The sequence below is a fragment of the Drosophila novamexicana genome, unplaced genomic scaffold (assembly GCF_003285875.2).
Source record: "Drosophila novamexicana strain 15010-1031.04,08,12 unplaced genomic scaffold, DnovRS2.1 tig00000960-arrow-arrow-pilon, whole genome shotgun sequence".
Lineage (NCBI taxonomy): Eukaryota > Metazoa > Arthropoda > Insecta > Diptera > Drosophilidae > Drosophila > Drosophila novamexicana.
The window spans coordinates 889124-916210 of NW_020824833.1; the positions used below are offsets into that span (position 1 = coordinate 889124).

At 41.4% G+C, this 27087-nt stretch overlaps 1 protein-coding gene across 3 annotated transcripts in view; it reads right to left on the minus strand.

Moving 5' to 3' along the window:
- Window positions 1-27087, minus strand: part of LOC115765232 (MAGUK p55 subfamily member 5-A) — an 83272-nt gene that overhangs the window by 42099 nt on the left and 14086 nt on the right. Inside the window, exons 2-4 of one of the 3 annotated variants that reach the window (XM_030708686.1) lie at window positions 26852-27034; window positions 26735-26792; window positions 267-397 (exon numbers count right to left, since the gene is read on the minus strand). In XM_030708686.1, coding sequence (XP_030564546.1) covers window positions 267-397; window positions 26735-26792; window positions 26852-27034 — 372 coding nt within the window. Of the gene's footprint in view, window positions 1-266; window positions 398-26734; window positions 26793-26851; window positions 27035-27087 lie in introns of those variants that run through there. The other 2 variants (XM_030708683.1, XM_030708682.1) reach the window with 2 other exon arrangements.

A 27087-nucleotide genomic window follows, 5' to 3' on the forward strand; every position in this document is an offset into this window, starting at 1 on the left:
GAAATTATTAAAATCTTTCAATCAATATTAATCATATTAGAGATAATAATATTTGCTGTATAAACTTAAAAAAATTGTAAATTTGAAAGAATAGATTTTGGTAGATATGTTTAAAAATTGGTATTCCATAGTTAAGTTCTTAAGACTGTCCGCATACGATCGATTAGGTAGTCAAAACATGATATTGAATTGCAAATAACCCACAGAACGGGCGGCAATTACCAATATGTGAGTGTATGCCAAGAAGTACTCTGGCTGGAACTTACCTTTTTGGAAAGCTGTGTTATATCCACGGGCGTAACGCGATTCAGGGCCGCCAAGCGCTGCAGACGTTCCCGCGCGTGCTCCTCCACGGCGATGACAAACGCGTCCTGCACGGAGTTGCCAATATCCCACGCTGCTTGAAATAAGTAGACAGAGCGAGAGAGAGAGAGGGAGAAAGAGCATGAGTAAGTGAATGAGAACACGTCGGAAATGATTTATGAGCTAAAAGCTTTGGTGATGCTGCCACTGTCAGGCAACCAACCCGCCAACCACAAGAGCAGCAGCGGCAACAACATGGTGTGTGCCACAAACAACGAAAAAGCTCGAAAAACATTTAAAAAAAAACACACACACACACACGTGCAGTAAAACCCCAAAATGTGCGACACAATGTCCGTAATTGTAAAGCTTTGTAAAAGTAGATTGCATGTTGATGTACACATCAATTGAGGTATTTCATCTTTTCATTTTTATGTAGTATACATTTAACTCTATGTTTCGAACAAACGTTGGGCTTGTGAATTCAATTCGCAACAATGAAAATCGAACTTTTGCAGCTAGACTGAGTTCTGTTTAAATATGTAAAGCCTAGTCGCATGCATTGAACATGGGTAAGAAGGGTATATGGGTTCTGGGCAAATGCATGTAACGACGCCATAAATCATACATATTCTCGATCAGGAGGATCGAGCTGAGTGGATCTATTCATCCGTCCGTCTATCCATCCGACAGTCTGTGCAGAAACTACAAAAGCTGAAGACAGAAAGTGTGAAACATTTCAACAGGGTGTCTGTTGGTCGGATATTCCTACTAGAGAACTCTTACCTGCAATTTTTAATTTTGCGAATTTCACACACAAACAAACTGTCATTAAAGCGGGAAACGATTGTGTTGCAATCACATCAAATTTGAAAGTGTAATTTCGACTTTTATATGTATGTACATACACCCATGGTCAAATTGATAGAAAAGCAAATAATTTGTTTGGAATTTATGAAATACAAATTATTGTCGAGCCTAAACTCAAACATAGTTTTGCTGCTATATTAATGCATACAATGAATATGTACATGCATGTACATTATTCAGTTTCAATTATTTGCATTGCCAATGATATATACATGCTCATATCTAGGTACATATGTGAATATGTGTGTGAATTCATTCAGTTAAATGTCCGTCACCCACAATTTTAGAGCTGGCTTTTGGAGTGACCAAATTTGGAATGAATGTCAGAACGTGAACTTCTCTAAAGAACGAACCAAAAATGTTTTACGTACGCGCAGGCGGGGACTGAACATGAAAATAGATCGATTTCCCTGGTTTAAGGTTCGGTTAGTAAACCCTGCTTATTATGACTTTTTTGAATTATGGATGGAACAGGCTAACAGTAAAGTGATCCCAATCTGGAGCAGCCCGCTCTAATGGTTTTTGAGTTAAGCCGGAAAACCATTTAATCTGTTAGCCCATTTTCAAAGGTTACAGAGTATAATAAATGAAACTAGTGTACTTATTATTCTGCTCATAGGTGTATGTGATGTACACTTAAACAGAGTCCACTGTGGGCAGAACGCCGTGTGAGTGTACGTGTGTGAGTAAGTGAGTCAGTGGGTGAGTAGGTGGAGAAACATGTTCATTAATATGGCATTTCCGTCTGACGTTCGCCATAGGCAATATACAATTCGAGCCGAACAAATCGAACAATACAAACTGCTAGACGATAATCTGTAGGTAAATATATATCATATACTGTACATACTGTCCGCACGGAAATACTCGCAAGTCAGCTGAATATTTGTTATATGGTAATCTCATGGGTATGCAAAAGTAGGAGTAAACTGCAATTTCTTGTCTCTCAGTCGGGAAGGGGCCACTGTGAGTGTACTCGTATGATTATCCATTTAATTCACATGCTAGCTGATTGAGTGGAAATGGATATGCATAGCAAAACTGTGGGTGTTACCGCCCTTGGGGAAATCTCTGACATTTGCGTACTTAAATGCATAACTCTCGATTTAACCAGCTGGAAAATTAAATATCGCACAAATTTATATGAAACAAGTCAGACTGACCAATTGGGAGATATCCTTTACTAAAACATACCCTCTACCCCACTCCGAGCTGCTTTCACAAACAGTCCATTAGATGTACATATAATTTGTCTCATTCGTCATTTCATGCAATTGGAATTTCAATATGAAAACTTTACGAAACTTAATACGTGCTAGTTCATCTACTTGCATTCTATTCACTTATTGGCAACAACAGCCGAGTCGATATAGACATGTCCGTCCGTCCGTATCCACATATGAATTCGTCGATCTTTTTTCAAGGCATCGATAACATGAAATCGATAAGAATCGATATCAACTCGAGTCACCAAATCTAGAATGTTGGCAAAATATGTGTTTCTCTTTTTGAACATCTTTCCCCTTCCCTTCAAAATTGTAACCTCTTTCGAAGTGTAGTCATCGCCTTTGCTATTTACATGAAGGTTTTGTCGGTTGTTCGATTCACGGTTTGATCGAACGTCTCGTCTAAACGTTCAGTTTGTGAACCAGCTAGGTTTTGATGAATATATTGCCCAATTGCAATGCATAAAACATGTAACATAATTTTGAAATGTATTCATTTGTGAACGAGTGCTATACACACATACATGTACATACATGTGCACATATGAATGTATCTACAACACGAATGAAATTTGCCGAGCAATATCGGATAGTTTAGAACAATACCGAGAGAAGTGAAACTTGATAATGTATGTACATATGTATGTACAAGCATTCATGTACATATTTACATGCATATGCATGTACATGTTTGGATAACAAAAAGGAATTTTCAGATATTAAAAACACGAGTTTCTTGAGCCTAAGCGATATTTTCAAAAATATTGTTTGGGTTTAGCTTCAGTAATTATTTGCGCAACTAGTTCTGTTCAAGGTTCAGCTCATAGCAGCAAAATGAACGGTATTCGAGGCTAGAACCAGTTCGGTTCAAGCCCAGTTTACAGCTTGGATTTATATACATTCGGAAGCCAAATCTCTGTCATGAAAACTTCAGGGGCATAGTGTTGGGCTAAGGAAAGAAGAAGCAGAGTCGCACAGCTTGAATAAATATATATAAATAATTAAATTTATAATAAATAGAAAAGTCACTGTTTGTAAATAGAGGTGGGTAAAATAAACTTAATATAAAAGAAATTAACAAATCCTATTGAAAATTGTAAAAAAATTGAAAATCATGATTCGAACCGACACCTGAGTACAAACTTGGGTTCATGAACCGCACATTAAGGAGAGGCGAGGTGTTCGTTTGAGCCGTGAATCGAACCATTGAACTTTTCTGATTGGTTTGTAGTGGAAATCGCAGGTTATAATAATTGCTGACATTTTTTATTGTTGGGAAAACTTTCAAAGCAGTGGATTGAATTTTCTGTAGACAAACACATGCACATGCGCATGCACATATGTATGTAGATTTTTTTATACCCTGAACCCATTAAAAATGGGTATAAGGGTACATTGTATTTGTGCGGAAGCCAAATGTATGTAACAGGCAAAAGGAAGCTTCTCCGACCCCATAAAGTATATATATATTCGTGGTCAGCATCAATAGCCGAGTCGATCTAGCCATGTCCGTCTGTCTGTCCGTCCGCCCGTCTGTCCGTATGTATGAACGCAAGGATCTCAGAACCTATAAGAGCTAGAGACATGAAATTTTAGATGTGGATGCTCCTAGTTTCCGCGCAGATCGAGTTTGTTTCCGATAATCGATAACTTACTCCGTTTCCAAGCAATCGATAAAAATCGATATCGATATCCTGTTTTTTGGGCAATTTTGGTAAATAATAAGAGCTAGAGTCACCAAACTTGACATATAGCTTCTAAAATAGAATATATATAAATGCAGTTGATGTTGGAAGAAGAGGGTTCAGGGTATCCCCTTGTCGGGAGCTCCCGACTAGAACCTCTTACTTGTTTAAATGTGAGTAAGGCAAATTGTGAATATGTTGAAATTAGCTGAGATTCTGGCGACAAGCCACACACAAATTGAACTCCATTAGTTAGGCTGACGACGATGATGATGATGATGATGGCGTTGAGGACGACGATGATGATGATGGTGATGATAATAAATCAGGAATGCACAGAAACATGGAACTTTAGCTGTCACTTTTATTGCCTTTCAGCTGCAGCTTGGCACGCCCGAGCGCCCGTATTAGCCCCCGCAGGTCCTCTCAGCTTTCAGCGTATACTCAGCGCAGCCTCGCCTTTAATTTCATTTCGACGCCCTTGCATTTGCCATACCCTGCATGCCAGCAAAATTAAAGCGCCGGCAGTCGAGACTTGTGTCAAAGTACGCGACTCACAGACGATGGAAAGCGCATTAGTGGGCGAGACCCTAGAGTTGGGAATCAAACACGTATTTTAACTGAAGTCTTAAATACGCAAAGCCAAGTCAAAGTGAGCCTAGAGTTGGGCATAAAGCACGTATTTTAACTGGAGTCCTTAATGCGCAAAATGAAGTCAGAGGGAGGCAAGAGTTGGAAATCAAACACGGTCTTTAAATGGAGCAAAATGAAGTCAGTTTAATTATGTTAAAGCATGTATTTACTATAAGAGAGCATAACAAGCATTTCGCGAACGACTCTTATAACTAGAGACAATCGAGATGGTTTTGTTTCTGTGTCGCAGTGCCAAAAAAAAGCTACTAGAGACAAATGACAGCCACTGTTAGCGAGAGTACATATGCAAAAAAGCTTATCAAAGCAAGGCCTAAAAATCATTTGTTTACATAAGTAACTCATGTTGCTTGTGCAAGATTTTGGCTCAAATTTTCATTGTTTTTCTATCCATTGAGCTGCTTGAAAATACATAGACTTAACAGTTAATTAAAGCCACGACCGAAAAATTAACCCCTGTGTACATTGGCCCATTTTAATTGACACATAATAATATACATTTCTGTTATCGTTCATCCCCAACTAAAACGAGAAAAGTTATCCATAATTTGAATCAAGCTCATGCCAAGTCTCCAGCTCTTATACTAGAGTCCGACATCAGCGAGCTCAGACAAACGAACAGACAACCTTTTTCTCACTGTGTATGGTAAGTACTTTTGGTCCAGCCATTTGATTGGATCTTCGATTTTCGTTTTCATAGCATATGGGAAAATAGAAGGACAGACAGGGTATCTAGCTGTTGGGCAGGACTAAGGCAAGCAAGTGTACGTGTGCTTGTTAGTTTTTTGGGCTGCTGATTGCGCCCAAAAGTGGCTGTCAATGAAGAAGCAGGCGGAAGGCAGGCGTCGACGTCTGCCAGGGACGGGCGAGAGTCGAGGGCAGTCGCTCAATCTTGAGTCTAGGCCGCGCCCTGTAACTGGGCCGCATATGTATGTATGTATATTCAACGTGCCACGCCCAACACCCACCGCCCACCGCGCCCTACGGGAGCCTCACCCACACCGCGGCCACTCGCAATTGCAAATCCAATTAGGCGCCGCTGCGTTGTCAGCGTCGTCGTCATATGTCATTGAACCTCCACAGACGCAGCAGGCGCTGGCAGCCATGCTTTGACTTTTAATCTCATTTGTGTGTGCGTATGTGCGCGTGTGTGTGTGTGTGTGTGTGCGCGTGTGGCATGCCTCTCCGCATGACACGCCTTGTCAGTTGCAAGGCGATTGAGTTCATGTCCATGTCCACGTCGAGTGCGTCGAGGGAGCCGCCGCCTCAGCGTTGCACATGCAACTGTTTAACTTGCCCAGTTAAAACTGTAAACTCTCTGCTGTGCGTCCAGCGTGCCCCATTGGTGCCACGTTATTAACCTTAATTAGCAATTAATGGCGCTGAGGGGCAAATAGATGTTGCGCACATAAATTGGATAGCCCATCGTCATTGTCATCATCATTATCGACTTCAGTATATCGAAGCCAATTGACAGACAAGTTCTCTCTCGCTCTGTATGTGTGTGTGTGTGTGTGTTTGCTTATGTGTGTGTGTGTGCATACTAGATTTCACACACTTGCCACTGGGGCATCTAATGGGCCAAGCGGAAATCAAAGCGCTGACAGATGCAGCGCTTTAATTGACGCAACGAATCGATAAACAATAAACCAAAGTGCTCTCTAATTGCAAACACAATGAATAAGAAGCAGCAGCAACAACAACAACAACAACAACATCGACAACAACAACAACTACTTGTCCTAACTAGCAACAACAACAGCGCACAACGCTGCTCAAACTGTGCGCATAGGTTGAACAGCCACTGTGAGCAAACATGCTTACGTATTCAACTATGTGAGAAGCCTTGACGACTTGTTAAACAAATTTATCCGATATTAATCGAACAATCACGATATGCACGCTTAACACTATATATTCCCAAATTAATTTCTGCATATTGTCCTTTGTCGAACCCGTCATGTCCGTTCGTTCGGATTACCATAATCATGGCAAGTGTGATTCTTTTAAAACTGTTCCAAGTAAATGCTGCAAAACAAATCAAATGATTTAAATTGCAAGCTTTTACTACAAATGAAATTCTGATTAGCTAATATTTTCTGGCCTTGCCCGGTGCAAATTTTGCCTCATCCTTGAGACATCAATTTCACCCTGGATAATTGAAATCTTCCTCTACTACCTCGCTAGCTCCACGTGCCAAAATGTAGATACAATTTCTTACTCGCATTTTTCATCCGAGGATGGGTTCATCTTGCGAAGATCGTCTAAATATCTATGTAAAATCAAACTGGCTATAGTTCGGGCAAAATTGTCGGTCGCGAAATTGTCAAAAAAAATAGTCTAAAATTTGAAGCGGACAAAGCCAGGACGAGCTGGTATGTATATATGTATAGTGTAATATTCATCGAAAGCGTACACAAAGGATCTTGTTTTTGTAGATCAGTTTTGACCAAAAACTTGACGATTTGTTGAGTGTATATCTTAGCCAAAATCGTTTTGCTTTGCATGGAATGTAGGATAAGTAGCTAAGCTCTTCAACTGAAGCTAAGTATTATTTATCTCTAGTTTTGATAACTTTATTTAGATGAGATTAGATTAGATTAAATTCACAAGATACGAGTTTTAAGATGTGAAAAGATAATTTTGTATTAACATTAGATATAACTTAGCTGAAAGATTAATCTTTTCTGTACTCATTAAGGCTGTTCAGTTTAACTAAATATCATGGCTCAAAAGAGCCACAAAGTTCATGTTTAGAATCTAGAGAAGTATGAATAAATGTAGAATATTGCCACTTGTTGAATATCTCATCCCAGATATATCTGGCATAAAGTTAAAGACTGTACTTCCCAAGGAAGAACCACAGTCAGTTTTATATAGGAACATTAAGATAGATACGTCAATACGCAAAACACCTGTTGTAATAGCATGTGCTACCAGGTACGAGGGCTGCCTCTCGCCAGCTGCATAAATTTGACTGGGAACTGAGGTGCTTTCGGGTAATAAGTTTTTGTTTATGTGTTTGTTAAATTTGCAATATTTCAATTGAATTTGTTGTTGTATTCGCTGTTGCATGTTGAATTATTTATTTATTTTACTTAATAATGTGTTGGCCTTTAATCAGCTTCGGCTTCGATTGTCGCATGCAATTAAAATTTAATTGTAATTAAATAATGATGTGTCGTGTGCTCATTGTAAACAAGTGGCTCGGTGTGTGTGTGTGTGTGTGTGTGTGTGTGTGCGGGTGTGTGTGGGTGTGTGTGTACTCTGTATATAATTACATGTGTTTATTTAACTATATTCCCCACCTGGACAGCACTGGCCAGACTTGCTCAACGCTTCCCAGTTCCCAGTTCTTAGTTCTCTGTTCGCCTGTACCTGATTGGCCCGCATGTCGTATACGTGACATTTGAGCCATGTGTCTGCGCGTCTCAGCCCCATTCTGTGCAGCAGCCCGTTTGGCTGGCGCTTACTCACTAATTGGCCATTTAATAATTAACATCACCGTGCCAACGAATATTATTCTCATACCAACTTCTAAAATGTGATTCGATATCGAATCGTACCCGCATTCATCCAACTTTAATTCTGTTTTATCTCTGAGAGCCCGTTCGTGTTCGTGCATTTTAAAGTCTGGTTGGTTAAACTAGGTATAATGGCTTTCATATGGCACACAGTGGAATAAAGCATCTCCGACCCTATAAAGTATTTATATTCATGGTCGGAACGAGGACTGAGTCGTTGTTATCATGTCCGTCTGTTCGGCGGGAACTAAGTGCAAAGGCTTGGAAATCCGTCAAGGAATTTATAATTTATTATCGATACCATTTTATTATTTCGATAATATCGATACCATTTTATTATTTCGATAATATCGATTGGCATCGATTTAACTCAAAAGCTATACTATAAAATTGAATAAATACGGAGCGCTCTGCTCTTTGATATTATGTGCTGCTCAATTTCATTGAGATCGGACAATAAACACCGAAGCTAAACACAAACGCATTTCTCACAATATGGGGCTATGCGAAGAAGAAGCACAGCTGCAACGCAAACTATGCGTGTGTGTGTGTGTGTTTCTGTGTATATATGTATAAATAGTATATATGTAGATGGAAGCTAGAATGCTGGTGAAGGTAGATCGGCACGGGCTTCAGGGTATCTCCTAGTCTATGGCGATCGGTCAAAAATACGTGTGTGCATGTGTATGTGTGTGCATGCGTGAAAAGAATTCGTTTCAGTTAAATCTTGTGAGCTTAGTTTGTGGATCAGTTAAGATGAATAAATACTTCCATAGCTTCTCTGATAGGGCAGGGCATTCAGTCTTCGCTTTGCGAAGCCAGCTGTTCTTTGGCTTTGATGTGACTTAACTCACTCTCACACTTAACCTTTAAGCGACTCTCTAGCCAGCTCGCAACTAGTATATGCTTGCGTATACTCTATTACATAATGTGTGCACATACATATATGCATATGTACATATATATGTATGCATATATATACTATAAGTAGCTGTGTATGTATGCGAGTATCATTATTTTAACATTCTTTTCTCAGCTTTATAGCCCCGTTGCTGTTCTGTTTCTTATGTTGTTGTTGTTGTTGTTGTTTGTTAGCCATTTTTCAGCGTCGCTTTTGTTGCTATTTGTGAAACTCGTTTGGTGCACAAGATTTCGTTTTTATACTCGTACTTTGCTTTATCTGCGGCTCTTCTTATTTCGCTTTGTTTTTTCTCTTTCTTTTTTTCTGTTTCTGTTTCTGTTTCTTCTATATTTTTATCTACGTAGCATGTGCGCGGGTTATGTAACCGCAAAATGATGTATCGCATTTCCGAGGCTGCCGCTAGCTGCTGGCTGGCATCTAGAGGGGCGGGGCGGGTTGAGGTGGGCGCTGGGCCCTGCCCATGACCAGCGATGGGCCATGAACTTTTGCAGCCGTCTGTTCCTGGGCACCTGCTGCACTCAGGCAGCGACTGGGAACAGTTGCGCTAAGTTTTAATCACGGCTGCATTTTTGTTCCTAACTGTTTACGCTTCCTTTTTGTTAACAGTTAATTAATATATGTATTTACATACGGATTTGAAGTCTTTTTGAGCTTTGCACAAAATATTTGTGAAAGTAACATGGTAATTTGGAATGTTATGCATTGACTTTCGTTTACCATAAGAAAGTCGAAAAATTAGTTTCGTTTTATGTCTCACGTAATCCACATTAAATGCTCGTGCTGTTTTTTTTTTTCTTTTTTTTTGTCTCTCTCATTTTTTGACAGATTTATTTGTTTTTACTGTGTACGCGTAGATAAGAAATGGCAAACATATAAATCTGGGCTTCCTTCTCTCTCTCTCTCTCTCTCTCTCTTTATGATTTGGCCCAATGCGATATGTGTAGAAATGAAAAGGGTTAGGAAACTTAGCTGCTTTGTCCCTTTAAGGTATGTACATACATATGTACATTCATATGTACATTCATATGTACATACATACAGCATGCCTGAAATCTACATCGGCATAAACTGTGTATTAGGCTGACAGCTTGATCGAACTTTGTTCAGAGTTTCAATTTTGCTCACGTGAAAACCAAAACTTGAAAATATTGGTTACGTTGGCTTAGATATGTCATTCACATTTACATATCTTTTCTTATAGTTGTGCATCATCAAACATTTTACTCATTTTATTTCTTCAAATTTACAACTTACTCCAATAAAGTCTCGTAAGTCCGAATTGAACATTCATTTTTTAGCATCGGATAAAAGGTGGCCCGAATTTTCCATCCAAGAGCGTAACAAATAAATTCTGATAAAAATCTTTAAAAATGATTTTGTAGCCGATCAGATGGTATACTATACCAGATAGTATATTACAATACCATATACTTTTTGGAGTCGGCGATATCTCCTCCTATGTGTTACGGCTTAAACTTGATCAAGAGACAAGAAAGAGCAATGTTTTTCAAAAATCGATGAAAGTATATCGAAGGAAATCAACATCAAGTTGAATCGATTTAATAGAGGTTTTGTTGACAATCGCTTTATCGATTTATCGTTTTTATTTTAAATTATTACTTTAAGTGCAATTTGAATTATTGAAATTGATAAACAAGTGATTTATATTTTGAAGCACATACTTAAAATCTTAAAAAGACTTAAGACGTTCGATAGCATTTAATTGCCAAAAATCGACTATCCAAGTTAACAGATGGGATAGTTCTATCGATATATATATATATATATATATATATATATATATATATATATATATATATATAGCTATCGATAAATATATCGACAGTTGAAAGTCTGGCCTTTTGGCCAGCCTAAACATGTTTTACTTTTAATAACGTTTTTCGATCAATCTGCTTTCAATACTTTTCAGAATTTTAAGAGTTTAAGCAGCTTAAAGCAAAAGGTTGTTCATTTTGTTTCACAAACAGAATCAATGAGGCTTTTTTTATCTACCCCGCCTTTACCATAGCTTCGATCTAAAATCGTAAAATCCTTGTCAACAAAAAGCAGAGTTGATAAAATTGGTGGCAAAGTGTCAAAAGATTGTGATTTCAAATCTATAAATAATTTAAGTGCCTAATGGGTTAATTAATTGACATTTCAGCACGATGTCAATCTTAATGAAGACCAAAAAAAATATAAAAAAAATTAACCTAAATATATATAAGTCCTATTTTTACAGCCACATTGCTTAGCCAAGCAGCGACTGTCCTTGTCAGGAACTGGAAGCCGGCAAAATTCAAATTCGAATGCCCTCGATATATGTCGAAGTACTTTATTTTCGACCGAGTGTTCCTCTAGACATAGTATTTGATATGGTTTGGCAGATATGTTAGACGAAAAGCAAGCCCTGGAGCTCTTAATAGCATTGCCATTTATTTATTACTATGAACCGAATTTTAAACCAAACTAACTGCTTCAAAGTCAACCGGAACCGGAACCGGAACCAAACCAAACCAAAGTAGAACGGGCAATTATAAATAACAAATGTGATTGTTCTGTTGAAACGAAGGTTGATAAACTGAGCCTCAGGCCAGGGTGTGGATGCGAACTAGAGATAAGTTCTTACGGCACGGAGTTCTTACACGAACACGAAACTAACTTTATTAGGCATGCATAAAGGTGCACGGCCCATCTGAACACGGTCGAAAATGTAGAAGTTTGTTTCCAAAATTATATAATGGGAATCGGATCGGAATCTGTCTTTATCTGATTTCATTACATATTGATTTTATTGAAGCCCAACTTTAGAGATCGTGCTCTTCGTGTTTGTGAGCCTTGCACGAAAACGAGTTTTACAGCTAGGACCAAATCTCATTATTAATATTATCATTATTATTATTATTAATATTGTCATTGTCATTGTATGTTTATTGTCATTGCAACAATTAATATTATTACTCTTGTTACTAATATTATTGGATTATGATTATGAATCTCAAAACAATAGATTATGATTATTAAGATTATTATTATTGTCATTGTTATAAATATTATTATTGCTATGAATTTTCATTGGCTGCCTGGGGGATTTCCTTAACCCATTTTCGCATTGGCCTTAATTTATTCATTTGTCAAAAGCGCATCCTAGCGGCAATCATTTGCGTTGTTGTTTTGTTTATTCAACTTGACTAATTGACAGACCTTTGATCAAAAAACATGTTGACTTCCCCCATTGATGCCCCAGCTCCTTAACTTTAAGCCATATCAATAGCAATGTGTGTTAACAGATTTGATTGTATGATATCCCCTTCGCCAGCCAACCCGCCCTAGCGCAACATATAGGGCAGTTGCCCACACACACACACACACACACACACACACACACACACTCAAACGTGTGCACACATATGTATATTACTCATACGCTGGCCAGACTGCCGTGGCGAGTGTCTCTTATCAGTCGCTTATCAGGCAGCAGCACAACGTAAACAAGAAATTGTTTAATTGTTAGCATTGCCATTCGGTCTGGGGCATGACAATAGGGCGCGGGGTACAGGTAATGGGGGGGAATGAGGGAAATGGATAACATGGCAGCTGTTAGCTGATGGACGGTCGCAGTTTTAAATGCCTTCAATATGGCAGCAGAGCGTGCAGCCAGAGAAGAAGCCACAGCAGCCAGAGGGAATGACAGAAGGGGAGCGAGTGGCATAGATGTGGGCAAAGAGGGCGCTGGAGCTGAAAGGGGCAGAGTGTTGTCAGTCAGTCTTTCTGTGTGTCGGTGTGTGTGTGTGTGTGTGTCTGTGTCTGTGTGTTTACCTTTTAAGCACTTTCAACTTTAAATTGAATTCATTTCGAGTTGATGATGACGACCCTGATGATTGTCAGCGTTGTTGGCATTTTCAGTTTCAGCTTGCTTCACCCCCCCGCCCCCCGCACGTTCTTGTATTCTTTTCTACTTCATTCTCTGTTTTTTTTTTAATACTTGTCATTGTCGTAGTTGTTCTCATTGCTGGTATAGCTGCTATTATTGCTCAGGTGTGCATTGTCTCACGTTTGTTTATTTATTTGCTCGCTTGATTGCCCCACACTTGGTTTGCTTACTGCTCTTTAGTTATTACTATAATGTCTTTCAATTGCAGTCGCGTCTTGACACCTCGCTACCCCATCCGCCCCTGCCCCCAGGCCCCTGGCCTCTGCCCACGCACCGTGCCTGTTCCAATTTCAATATCAGCTTCAGGTTCCCGCTCATTTTTCCGTTCATTCCGTTTTCCAGAATCTGGCTCTGGACACGTCGCCACTTGTGCTAGGCTGGCAACAAGGGGCGGCAACAACAACAACAACAACAACAACAATAGCCAATAAATTGGCTTTTAAAATGATCTGCCCATATCCAATTATACGAGCGGCGGATTTGTAGCGGTAAAATTAAAAATAACAAAAAAAGGGAACAGCAAAAAAAATAATAATAGCCATAAAAACAAATTAATGGCGACCGGATGCTATAGTCATCTCGGCAAAAGGTGAAGCGAGCTACTCAGAGATACTGAGAAAAGTTAAAGCCGATGAGAAACTGGGCGAGCTCGGAAAAGCGGTGTCAAAAATAAGGAGGACACAAAAAGGAGAACTGCTACTTCAGCTTAGGAATTCGGGAGAGAATACCACAGCATTTAGGAGCCTGGTGGGCGAAACGCTAGGCGAAAATGCAGAGGTCCGGACGCTGTCCCACCGAGTCTCCATTGAGTGCAAGGACCTGGACGAGATCACGACCAGAGAGGACATATGCGAGGCGATGAGGAGTCAAATCCAAATATTGGACATAACCCCAGAGAATATTAGCCTCCGTAAGTCGTATGGCCAAACACAAACGGCGACTATAAGACTACCAGCGGAAAGCGCAAAAAAGGCCCTCTCGGTAGGCTTCCTGAAAGTTGGCTGGGTCAACTCAAGAATCCGCGAGCGGATAAACATCACCAGATGTTTCAGATGCCTCGAGTTTGGCCACCTTGCAAGACACTGCAAGAGTGAACTGGACAGATCGAATCTGTGCCGACGATGCGGAGGAAAGGACCATCTGGCTAAGGACTGCAAACAAGAGCCACAGTGCATGCTCTGCAAGGACAGGAAAAATGACCCCAATCACATTGCCGGTAGCGGCAGATGCCCCGTGTTTAGGAGCGCCCTGGCCAACAGAAAATGAAGTTCACTCAGTTAAACCTCAACCACTGCGAGGCTGCTCAGGCCCTGCTGTCGCAAGCAACACGGGAGAGAAACCTTGACGTCGCAATAATCTGCGAGCCATACAAGCCTATCGCAGGAAGCGGCTGGGTGGCAAGTAAATGCGGAAAAGCGGCTATCTGGTCCCTCAACTCATCGCTCCAGGAAGTCAGAGCATCACACGAAGGATTCGTCAGAGCGAAAATTAATGGAATCACCATTTACAGTTGCTACGCACCCCCAAGCTGGGAACTGCGGCGGTTCCAAAAAATGCTGGAGGAAATATCAGAAGACGCTCGCAACAGAGCTCCCCTCGTCATAGCAGGAGACTTTAACGCCTGGGCCATGGAATGGGGAAGCAAGGAAACCAACGCGAGAGGGACCACCCTGCTAGAAGAGTTCGCGGCGATCGACCTGGGCCTTGCAAACGACGGGCAGGAGCTCACGTACTGCAAGGCCGGTAGAGGCTCTATTATAGACCTCACCCTGCTCAGCAGCTCACTCTATAGGCTAACCACATGGAAAGTCAGCAATGAATTCACATTCAGCGACCACCAAGCAGTGCATTTCGAGATCCACGGGAGAGGACGGAGAAAACAGCAGCCCAAAACAACAGGCCCCAAATGGAAGGACAACTGCCTAGACAAGGAAACATACACGGATTCCGTACGCCATGCTCGATGGACTGGGGCCACGGAGTCAGCAGAAGACATGGCACGGCAGCTTATGGAAAACATCTCGGACGCGTGCGACTTATCCATGCCCAGGAGGAAGCCAAACAGAAGAGGAGCACCTTGCTACTGGTGGAACGAGGAAATCAGCGACCTAAGGAAGGCCTGCCTACGCGCTAGAAGACGCTCCCAAAGAGCCCGAGGCCGCCCAGACCTTGCATCTAGGCTGGATGACCTACGGGCAGCCAAGCGAGACCTCAAAAGAAGTATCAAACAAAGCAAATCCAGCTGCTTCCAGCAAATATGCGACGAGGCCGACGTAAACCCGTGGGGCACGGCGTATAAGGTAGTCACGAAGAAGATACGCAGCCAGCGAACAACCCGTGTGACCTGTCCTACCGCACTCGCCACTATAGTTGAGGCACTGTTCCCCCATCACCCAAGATTGGAGGTCGTCAGCCGCTCACGAAGCACGGAACTGGTGCAGCAGGTGTCGACAGACGAAGTGGTAGTGGCAAGCAAGAAGCTAGACGACAAAAAGGCTCCAGGACCAGATGGGGTGCCAAACAAGACGCTAAAGTTAGCCATGCTGACGAAACCCGACGCCTTCGCCGAGACATACAATAGATGTCTGCAGGACGGTGTATTTCCCAAGAGATGGAAGCGACAGAAATTAATCCTCCTACCGAAAGGGGATAAGCCAATAGAGGAACCCTCGGGATACAGGCCAATCTGCCTACTGGACACGGCGGGAAAGGTTCTGGAGAGGATCGTGTACAACCGACTAATAAGGGTGGTTGAAGAGAAAGAGGCCCTGTCCAAACAGCAATACGGATTTTGTAAGGCTAGATCTACGGTCGACGCAATTAAGGCGGTGGTAGATATTACTACTAAAGCAATAGAGGGTACCCGATGGAGGTGGGGAGAGAAGGAGTACTGCGCGGTGGTTACGTTGGACATCCGCAACGCCTTTAACTCAGCAAGCTGGTCTCGAATACTGGAAGCCTTAGACCGAATAGGGATACCGTCCTCCCTTTTCCGTATAATATCCAACTACCTGTCCGATCGACTATTAACTTATGATACGGAAGACGGTACTAGGAGTTACATGGTCACAGCAGGGGTCCCACAGGGGTCGGTCTTGGGACCACTCCTGTGGAACATAATGTACGACGAGGTGCTCAGAGTACAATTGCCCCAGGGATGCAGAATCATAGGATTCGCAGATGATCTGGCCCTATTAGTGGTGGGCAAAGAAATAAAAGAAGTAGAAGCGGCAGCGAATGCAGCCATAAGGATATGATAAGGATATATGGCCGGCTGGATGCGTGGCGCTAGCCTGGAGCTGGCAGGCCATAAAACAGAGGCTGTGCTTATCACAAGTCGCAAGATAGTTGAGTTTGCTAGATTTCAGGTAGAAAGCGTTAGTATCGAGTCAAAGGCTTCCATCAAGTATCTGGGGGTCATGTTAGACAACAGGCTTAGCTTTCGTCCTCACGTAGAGTATGTTAGCCAGAAAGCGGCAAAAATGCAGGCGGCCCTTTCAAGGATGCTACCAAACATAGGAGGACCAAGAGCAGGTAGACGCCTACTCCTCGCGAGAGTTGTAGCCTCCGTGCTGCTCTATGCTGCACCGATATGGGCATCAGCAGTCGCAAGCCAGAAAGGCCTCAGAAGGAAAATGTCAGTCCCCTACAGGCTAAGCGCACTCCGCACTATCTCTGGATTCCGGACGGTGTCGGACGAGGCGGCCACAGTATTGGCAGGCATGCTGCCGGTAGATATATTGGCCAAGGAAATGGAGAACATATTCAAAGCACGAATAGCGACAGGCGAAGCTGTCTCAATAGACGTCATCCGACGGTCGGAGAGAGCTAAATCAATGGCAACTTGGCAGGAGAGATGGAACACGGCGACCAAGGGGAGATGGACACACAAACTAATCCCCAATCTGGAGCAATGGATTAGGAGAAGGAACGGAGAAATTAACTTCCACCTAACGCAGTTTTTTACTGGACACGGCGGGTACAGGAAGTATCTCCACAGGTTCAGGCATGAGGACACCCCGAAGTGTCCGACATGCCCAAATTTGGACGAAGACCCGGAACACGTGCTGTACCAATGCTCGAGGTATAGAGACGCAGTAGGCTCTGTACCCCCACCTGAGGGACTAGTAACGTTCATGCTGGAAGGAGAGGACAACTGGAGGAATATAAGTCAGCTGATAATAGGCATCCAGAGGGATCTGAGACGATGCGAAAAGGAGCGACGAATAATGGAGACTGCCTAAAATAGGCAACCCATCCCCGCGAAGTAATACTTTGCGGTGATCCCGCGGGGAATGTGGTGTGTGAGTGGGGGGTGAGTTTAGTACGTAGGTGTTGACGGAGTCAGCGAATCGTGCATACGGTTGGCCCGGGCCATCAGTATCTTACGAAGATTTTCACCTCCATGCTGTAAGCAAAAAAAAAAAAAAAAAAACACACACACACACACACACACACTCACTCTCTTTCGTGATATTCATCGGTGCTTATTGTCCGATCCCTATGAAATATGTGTAAATTTAAATTCGTTCTTTTCGTGCACAAGCAGGACTTTTGCTTAAATTGCAAGACCTTGGTATATAAACAGGAAAGTTGTTATGCTATGAAGTCGGAGAGGCGTTCTTTTGCCTGTTGCATACATTTCTAAAAAACTAGAATACTCCTTATTACACGTTTTCAATGGGTACAGTGTAAAATTAGAAGCAGCTACAATAACAGTTGGTAACATAAGGCAAAATAAAACTTAGCCCGCTTCTTTAAAAGTGTAAAAGGCACTCAACAAAAGATTCGATCATTATTAATCGATTATAATCAACGAATTTGATCAGTTTCCCACCAGATATACTCTGTACATCTCGTGCCGATTGCCTTAGAGATAATATAAGTAATTAAAAAGCTTAAAATCTTTTTTTATTTGTGTGCCGAACTATTCCAATTATGCATGCAATTAAGACACGTATATTTCTCATCAAGAAAAATATAATCAAATATTAAATGGAATTTATTTATTATACTTCTTTCCAAGTTTAGTCATATTTCTAGCTGTATTCTCTTAAAATATTGCTACTTATCGGTACGTTCTCATATCAATTTGTTTTCTTTAATATTTGCAAGAAAATGCAAGTAAAGCAAAGCTGTTTGATGCCCTTCAAGGGTTTCTTTTATTTACAGGGTGTTACAAATGGCGCTTTGCGTGCAGGCAACGGTACATAGCCAAAACGGGAGAGAGAGAGAGAGAGAGAGAAGAGAGCGAAACCATATAGAGAGTGAGCAAAGAGTTAATGCGAGAGAGCCGAGAATGCAACGGCAACTGCAGCGCCCCAACTGTTGTTCGAATAAGACAGCTCTGGCAGCAAAGCAGGTAGAACGGCAACAACAACAGCAACAGCAACAACAACAGGGGATACCCTGAACCCTCTCTTCCAACATCAAATGCATATATATATTCTATTTTAGAAGCTATATGCCAAGTTTGGTGACTCTAGCTCTTATTATTTACCAAAATTGCCCAAAAAACAAGATATCGAAATCGATTTTTATCGATTGCAAGTTATCGATTATCGGAAACAAACTCGATCTGCGCGGGAACTAGGAGCACCTACATCTAAAATTTCTCTAGCTCTTATAGGTTCTGAGATCCTTGCGTTCATACATACGGACAGACGGACGGACAGACGGACAGACAGACGGACATGGCTAGATCGACTCGGCTATTGATGCTGATCAAGAATATATATACTTTATGGGGTCGGAGAAGCTTCCTTCTGCCTGTTACATACATTTGGATTTTGCACAAATACAATATACCCTTATACCCATTTTTAATGGGTTCAGGGTATAAAAAAAAAACAAAGCCAACATCAAGCCGAAGCAGTTGCGGAAGCACCAAAAGCAACAGCATTGTGCTCGGGTTGCTTAATCAGGGTTGTTAAGGGGAGGGGAGGGAAGGGGAGGGAAGGGGAGCACAAGGTACCGAGCCAATCCGAAAAATTCGAATAGATAACGGAGCTATTTAGCCCAAAAGAAACGCACACAAACAAGAACCAATTTATTATCAAGCTCCAACAGAATGCCCAATTGGAAGAAAACTCAAAACTTGGGAAAAATAAATATAAACATATTTAAAATGCACCCCATTTTTCCTGCAACTTTTTCAAGTTCGCTCCAGAAAACATTTTCTTAAGGAAATTCTTTGTTTTTTGTACGGATGATGTCCATAATATCCAGTCATCTTTATATGCAAGAGAGTTTGTCCCAACTATCTCTAACTGAATAACACGTCAAATCGAAACAAATCAAAAGCTTTGTAAAATTTCCCCCTACATGTGTGGAATATTGGTGGAAAATGCCAATTAACCTGATAGTACAATTTACTTGATAAGGTTGATTGACTGAAATCATATGTAGACACCTTTCTAATACGTTTCCTATATGGCTTAGAGAGTGGGATTCATAACTTTCACCAGTTAAATCATCCAAAGTGAACAATTTAACAAGAAGAAGATAAGTAAGTCCCGATGATGTTGTGGGTGCTTCTATTATTTCTGTTATGACGTGTCACAAATACCAGGGACTCTATAGATAACCCCCAAACGATTATTGCGTCCTTCGTCGAAACCGCGACCATCTTCAAAAATGATCTGGAATGTTGCTACAATGCTTTAATTGAATCGTGAGAATTCTGGTTGGAATCCTTCGCTAGCTTTTATTATGACAGCATTAGGATCAATAGTCAAGCACTTACAATAATACATAAGGATCGGGATCGATCACCTGTAAATCCCAATTTAAATGAAACACCTTCCGAGACGTACATTGTCATTACTTTTACATTTTACTGTGTCGAAAATGGAGGACATAAAATATCAAAATTTGAAGAGCTTTAAATATAGATACAAACAAGTTTTATTCACCAGTAGTTCCGCCCATTTTCCACTTTCACTTGAGGTGGAATCAAAATTCACTTCCGAGTTTGTTAAGATTTGCACATATTGGCAAAACTTTAACTATCTCAGACGACTTCCTTAAAAACAATGTATTTTTCAGAGTTTCGGAATCAATTGACGCGATAGTGACTATTTTGTAAGATAATATCAGTGATATTAATTCGGCTTAATTTATGAACGTTAACATGAAGTTGACCATATACATATAAGCCACACTTGGCCGTATGACACAATAGATCAGCCTTTCCAGAGAAAATCGCATATATGAAGCTATAAAAATGATAAGCAGAAAGCAAATCGAAATGTAAGTCGAGTCGAAATGTGAATAGATGATGCAATATTCACATGAAATGCACCTGAACGCGTGATTCGTGCGAGGCGCTAATACGTGGAATCAAACACGGCTGGGGTAGTACCCGGTACGGAGATTGCGATGTCACCCCAAGAACAAAAACTGCTCAGAATAATAAAAGTTCGTTGAAGGGAAAGTCGGTTGTTGTTCATTATTTTTTCATTTTCATAGAGAGTTAAATGAAAAATACGAGCAGACTTAGGGTATTATTTAAGCTGAAATGCGTTAGCATTGATGTTGAAAAGTCAACGTTGGGGAAAGCCAAAGATAGTGAGAGTAGAAAGTCGAAATTGTAATACTTAAACAACATTTCAATCTCTTCTTAATAGCTTAATAAGCCTCAATTAATGCTTCCTAGTGTTCTATTGTTAACGTGCTCAGATTGTTTAGTTTAGTTTTAATCATATTTGGCTTTGGATATCTTTAACATAAAAAGAAAATAGCTTTCATGGCCTCAAGCCTTCGGGTAAGACATCAGTTTATAGCAAATGGAATATGCATGGTTTTTGGTTATTTTCTAAACAAAAAAAAAAACAAACCATTTCGATGCCACTTGCACTTTAGAACATTTTTCATTCGAGCCCCAACAACGCCGGGTAATATCTGCCATACTCTTTGTAATACATAAAACAACGAAAATGGGCCCATTTCTTGTGTTTCCATATGGCTTTGTGCCATGAAACACGTAGCTGCCACGCGGCTTGCCAATACGTTTTCTTAAATAACTTCCGTGTTTCTCAGCCCATCTTTAAATGTTCTGGGCTAGACCATATGTGCCATAGATTATGACAAAAGCCCTCAAATGGTCGTAGGGTTCCAATTGGAATCCAATATGACAACCAACAAATGAAATATACTTGATTTGCATATGCCATATGTATGTCAACTTTCGACAGATATATGTACATATGTATACCCTATGAGGCAGGCAATTCTCTTTCTCTGCCTGTTACGTGCGTATGCACAGAACCAATATACCCTTGTTTAAATATTTTCTATAGGCACAGGGTATAAGAATTGCAATTCGATGCTCGATGTTTAAAATGTGTTTTTTATAAGACCTAAGTATTTATGTTTTTGCATTGAGCTGAAATGTGAGTTTCGCTGGATAAATCGACTTACCAAATGCGCCAAAGAAAAAACAAACCCTCTGTTCAATCTTTGTGTCTATTATTTTTATACCCTGAACCCATTCAAAATGGGTATAAGGGTATATTGTATTTGTGCAAAATCCAAATGTATGTAAAAGGCAGAAGGAAGCTTCTCCGACCCCATAAAGTATATATATTCTTGATCAGCATCAATAGCCGAGTCGATCTAGCCATGTCCGTCTGTCTGTCCGTCTGTCCGTCCGTCTGTCCGTATGTATGAACGCAAGGATCTCAGAACCTATAAGAGCTAGAGAAATTTTAGATGTAGGTGCTCCTAGTTCCCGCGCAGATCGAGTTTGTTTGCGATAATCGATAGCTTGCGCCGTTTCCAATTAATCGATAAAAATCGATATCGAAATCCTGTTTCTTGGGCAATTTTGGTAAATAATAAGAGCTAGAGTCTCCAAACTTGACATATAGCTTCTATAATAGAATATACTTATATATGCATTTGATGTTGGAAGAGGAGGGTTCAGGGTATCCCCTAGTCGGGAGCTCCCGACTAGAACCTCTTACTTGTTTTCATATAGGAATCGATAATTTTGCTGCAAAGTCAATTTGTGCTAAAGCCGCGTTCCAGTCCGTTTTTCATTTGTCAAACGTCAAGCGTTTGTCATTTTGATCTAGTTACTTTGTGCAAATTGCGCTGGTTTTTATAAGTTTCAACATTTTGTTGCACGCATTCGCATTGAAAGCTTATCAGCTGCTGCTGCTGCTGCTGCTGCCGCTGCAGCTGCTGCGACTTTGTGCCCGCACGTTGAGGTCAAGCTTGTGTCTTAGCTATAGCTTCTAAGCTGCTACCCCTGCTTCCCCTGCTTCCCCCGCTAGCCACTCTGCAGCGTATCTGTTGGTGTGTGCCATGCAATTTTATGGCCAACTGAGGCAATGACTTTTACACATCGCAGCACACGGCTGCCCAGCACCCGCGTGTGTGTGTGTGTGTGTGTGTGTGTGTGTGTGTGTGTGTGTGTGTGTGCGTGTGTGTGTAAGCGCTCAATTGTATCCGACATCAGCGAGCGCGTGTAAATTTCGTAAAGCAACTCACATAATTGACTCGCTGCCAGCAGCGAACAGAGACGCCAAGAAACTTGCCTTACCGGATTTTGGATGCTGACCCAGCTAGCAGCAAGACCCCCCCCCCCTCCACCACTCCGCACCACCCCTCACACGCCTACGCTCACACCTGCACGGACCGTAGGCAATAGGCAAGAAGTACTGCTCTCTCTCTCTCTCTCTCTCGCGCTCTCTCTCTCTCGCTCTCTCTCTCTCTCTCTCTCTGTCTGTCTGTCTCTCTTCTCCTCGCGCTCTGCTCTTCCCTTGTACTCTCATTGTCTTCGTCTTTATATTGATTTCACTTTATACAACAAATTCATGACTTTGGAATGTTAGCGTTTCTCTGTGTGTGTGTGTGTGTGTGTGTGTGTGTGTGTGTGTGTGTGTGTGTGTGTGCGTGTGTGTGTGTGTGTTAGCAAACAAGTAAGTAATAAGTAACTTCTTTTTCGGCTCAAAGAAGAAAACTGGAAATTCTGGCGCCCATTTTGCTGGATTCTGTGACCCAAAAAAGAGAAAATCAAAGGGGACTGAGCAGAATATATCAATACATGGCATACACACACACACATACACACACACACACACACACACACACACACACACACATAGAAACGGACGGATATGGAGATAAAAATAACATGAACATAATGTGTCAATGTCGATGTGGCATTATGTTTTTAAGAAGAAGACAAAGAAAGCAAGAGAAACATTAGAAACGACTGTGGCGAAGCCTCTAAGGGAACGAGTTGAAGGAAAACCAAGAAAAGTGCACCTAAAAATAAGTTATAGACTTGTTAAGCCTCATTTACTATTTATATTCATACACACACACACACACATACATATGTATACTGTATGGACTGTTTGTTTTTCTGAGTAAATGGCACAAAAGGAAGTTGGATTTCCTCTTAAACGTATGACACAATTCAAACACAAGATGTAGAACGTGTGGAAATTGTGTCATTTACTTTTCTATGCAATCAACTTTAGGCATATTCTTAAAGATCTTAAGAGTTTAAAACAACAAAAAAACACTATGAATAACAGGCTCAACACACTAGATATACATTGTATATATACATATGTATTAGATATGTGCCTTGCAATTTTTCGGCGAGCGGAAAATGCGTGGAATTCTAAATAACTCGACTGAGCATGGCCAGGCATAATTACTAGATGGAAGCTTTAAAGTCACTTTTAAGCAATTAAGAACAAAAACAAAAAGCAGAACAGCGAGCCAATGGCCCCTTTCATAATCATTGGCATGTCTCGCCAAGGCGTAGAGACATTGCATAATAGACACCCTCCGGCTTTCACTTCGGGGGGAAAAGTGTTATGCGTTAAGTTTCAATCAATTAAGCAAAACGGACGAGTTCGTGGAATCTCGAGACCTGTACGCCAGGAGAAGAGCTGTTCGGAACTCGGTTCGAGCTCGGCTTTCATACTGGCAGGGCGAGTGGGAGTGGGAGGAGGAGGGGAAGGGAGGGGCTGACAACCCTCTGGCGCATTTCACAGAAAGTCCAATAATAGCTGCATTCATAGTTGGTAAACATAGTTTACAGGGAACAGCAGCTATCTGGTGCTAAATTAAATGGAAACGCATCGCATATGGCGAACGTTAGTTATAATGACTTAAAGACAATAATTATGGAGTGGCCATAACTAAAATGTAAATTTATCTTCTCGATTCACGTATCCTCAATGCGTGTGCCAATTCCAATTTGTTGCATGACAGTTGTATATTTTTGTAATCGAATATCAAACATTCTATTAAATAAATCACAATTCGAACTATCTCGACTTTTTGGACTTACGCCCCTTTTTAGAGGGGGGGGGGGGGGGGCGTACGCCCCTTAACATTCTGCCAATTTCAGTCGAAAAAGTAAAACTCATGTTTTACTGGTATTTTATGAACTGTGCATTTTTGTAGTTCATTTCATGGTTTCCACACTTCAAACAATCAAAACTCGTTTCGTTTTCAGGTTAGTTTTCGAGTTACCGTTACAAGCAAAGCGCTTGCAGCGCAGCTCAAACTGTAAGCAGCTTTTCTTACTAGATTTTTTAGTATTATTATTACGTTTTTCTTAAATCTTCTCTTTTTGTACAGCAACTGCAACAACAACAACAACAACAACAACAACAACAATTTCCAGTCGGGTGACTCTGCACTCGACGCCCACCGCCCACCGCCCACTGCCCACTGCCCACTGCCCATCTCCCATTCCATTCCATACACAATTGCTGCCCAGCCTGCAGTTGTTGTTGTTGCTGCCGTTTTCTTTATGCATGGCGATGCTTTAGTTTTCCTTTTTTAACTGCTGGCTGTGACTTTTTTGCACTCTCGCACAGTTCATGAATAATAAAAAATAATAGAAAAAAAAAATCAAAATAAAAATAAAAATAGAGGCATAAAAACGTAAAAATTGACAGCTGTGTTAACGGCTTATAAGCGACGTCTAAAGTCTGAATCAACACACACACACACACACACATGCACACATACTGCCACAATTGCCGTTTTGCAGGTAAAACTTTTTGAGTTTCCGAGTGAAGAAATGTCAACAATGCCGGCAAAAAGAAAAAAGCCAAAAAAAGAAGAAGAAGAAGAAAAACAACAAAAATACAGCTAAAAATGAAAATGTTGCTGTTCTACAAATGTATCTCTGCGCTGCGCGTACTGCATGAATGTTGCCGCCTGCCCTTCGCCTCGCACAACAAAAACAAAAGCACCAAAAAGAGCACGAAAACGCAACGTTGACGTCGCCGTCGCTGTCGCTGTCGCCGTCTCTGCTGCTGATTCATGGATCGCGTTTAGCTCAGCTGGCAGCTGTGGCCGACTGACGGCTGACAGGCAAGCGTGCGGGCAGGGGACAGCAAGCTTATGCAGTTTGGCAAGCATTGGTTTACACTTACTTTAGTTAAGCGGCGTCGTTGTAGGCGTCAACTGCACGTACATACATACATCCATAGCATAGATACGTTTGAATGTGTGTATAAGCAAATCAAATTTGTTGCACCAACAAAAAAAAAAAGAAGAAAAAGAAGAAGCACAAGCACATAACAGCACAAGGAAAGAAAAAACAAAATGCGCGTTAGAACGAAACGAAATGGCAATGAAACGCTGGCGCTGACGCTGGCGCAGACGCAGCAGCCAAGCAAACGCCCTAAGACCGCAACGCGCGCGCACAGACGTAGACACTAAATATAATATGGGACGATGGGTGGGGGACGGACACGAAAGCCGGCACGACGCGAACTAAACGAAACAAAGTGCAGCACAACGAAAAGAGCAACGCTGTGAACGGTACGACAAACGGCGACTGTTGCCACACAACTGATGCGATTAGTTGGCGCTGCGCAGCGCCAAAGCCGCAGTTAGCCCCACAACAGAGCATCGAGCGGCGAGAGCGACAGCCGGAGCGTAAGCGTAAGCGTAAAGCGTTTGAAGCTGACCACAAAACGATTGCAGAAACAAAAGCGTCAAAAAGCTGCGCGCGATGCCCGAACTAGCGCTAAGCGCAAGAGAGCATGAGCCGGAGAGAGCGACTGAGCAGGAGAGCAAGAGAATGGGCGTAAGAGAGAACGAAATAAGTTCGCCTGGCTGGGGAGAGTACAGTTGTGATGCCACTGAAGCTTGTTAATGAAATCAGCTGACTGCGCGTTTTGAAAGCCATTGCGCTAACAGAATGTCAACGTAATGTTATCAACATTTCAATTGTTCACATTTGCTGCGTCTATTTAACAGAATTCATGACTAGTTCATTTTGTGAATTCAAGAATGCCTTCTCTTTATGCAGCATTTTTAAATTTAATCAACAAAATATGTGTCTTATTGTCATACAAGCCAAAGTATGCTACACAATAAAGTAGTTTGCACCTAACCCGACATATGTATGTCAGTTTGATCGTTGGTTCGCAGTGAAAATTGACCTAACATTTTGTACAGCTCATTGAAAGTTTGATCCTTGTTTTCATTGAGAAACGAATAAACTGAATGGATGCGATATATACAAAAGTTCCGGGAGATTGACGTATCGGAACAGTAGCAGTACGCATAACTTATTGCTAAAAAAAAACACTTAAATAAAACTCAAAAGAACATTAAATGGAACTTACCCAATCTGGAATCATTTTTCTTACGCACACGCAAGCAAATTGTGCAGGATTTAATGCACTGCAAAAAATGAGAAATTGAAGTCATTTCTTTCTAAATCGCACTCATTGTCCACTTACATCGTGTATGTGACGTATGGCCTCAGTGCGCGATATATTGTCGAGGGTGAGTCCATTGACCTCGAGTATCTCATCGCCCACTTCCAGATTATCGCGATCGGACGGTGAGCCGTATAATTTAATTTTACCCTCCGCATTCTCAACGAGAATGATAACATAGCCAGATAGTTCGACAACTTGTTGCTGCAAAGAGAGGAGGAGAGAAAGGGAGAGAGAGAAAGTGTTGTGAATATCTC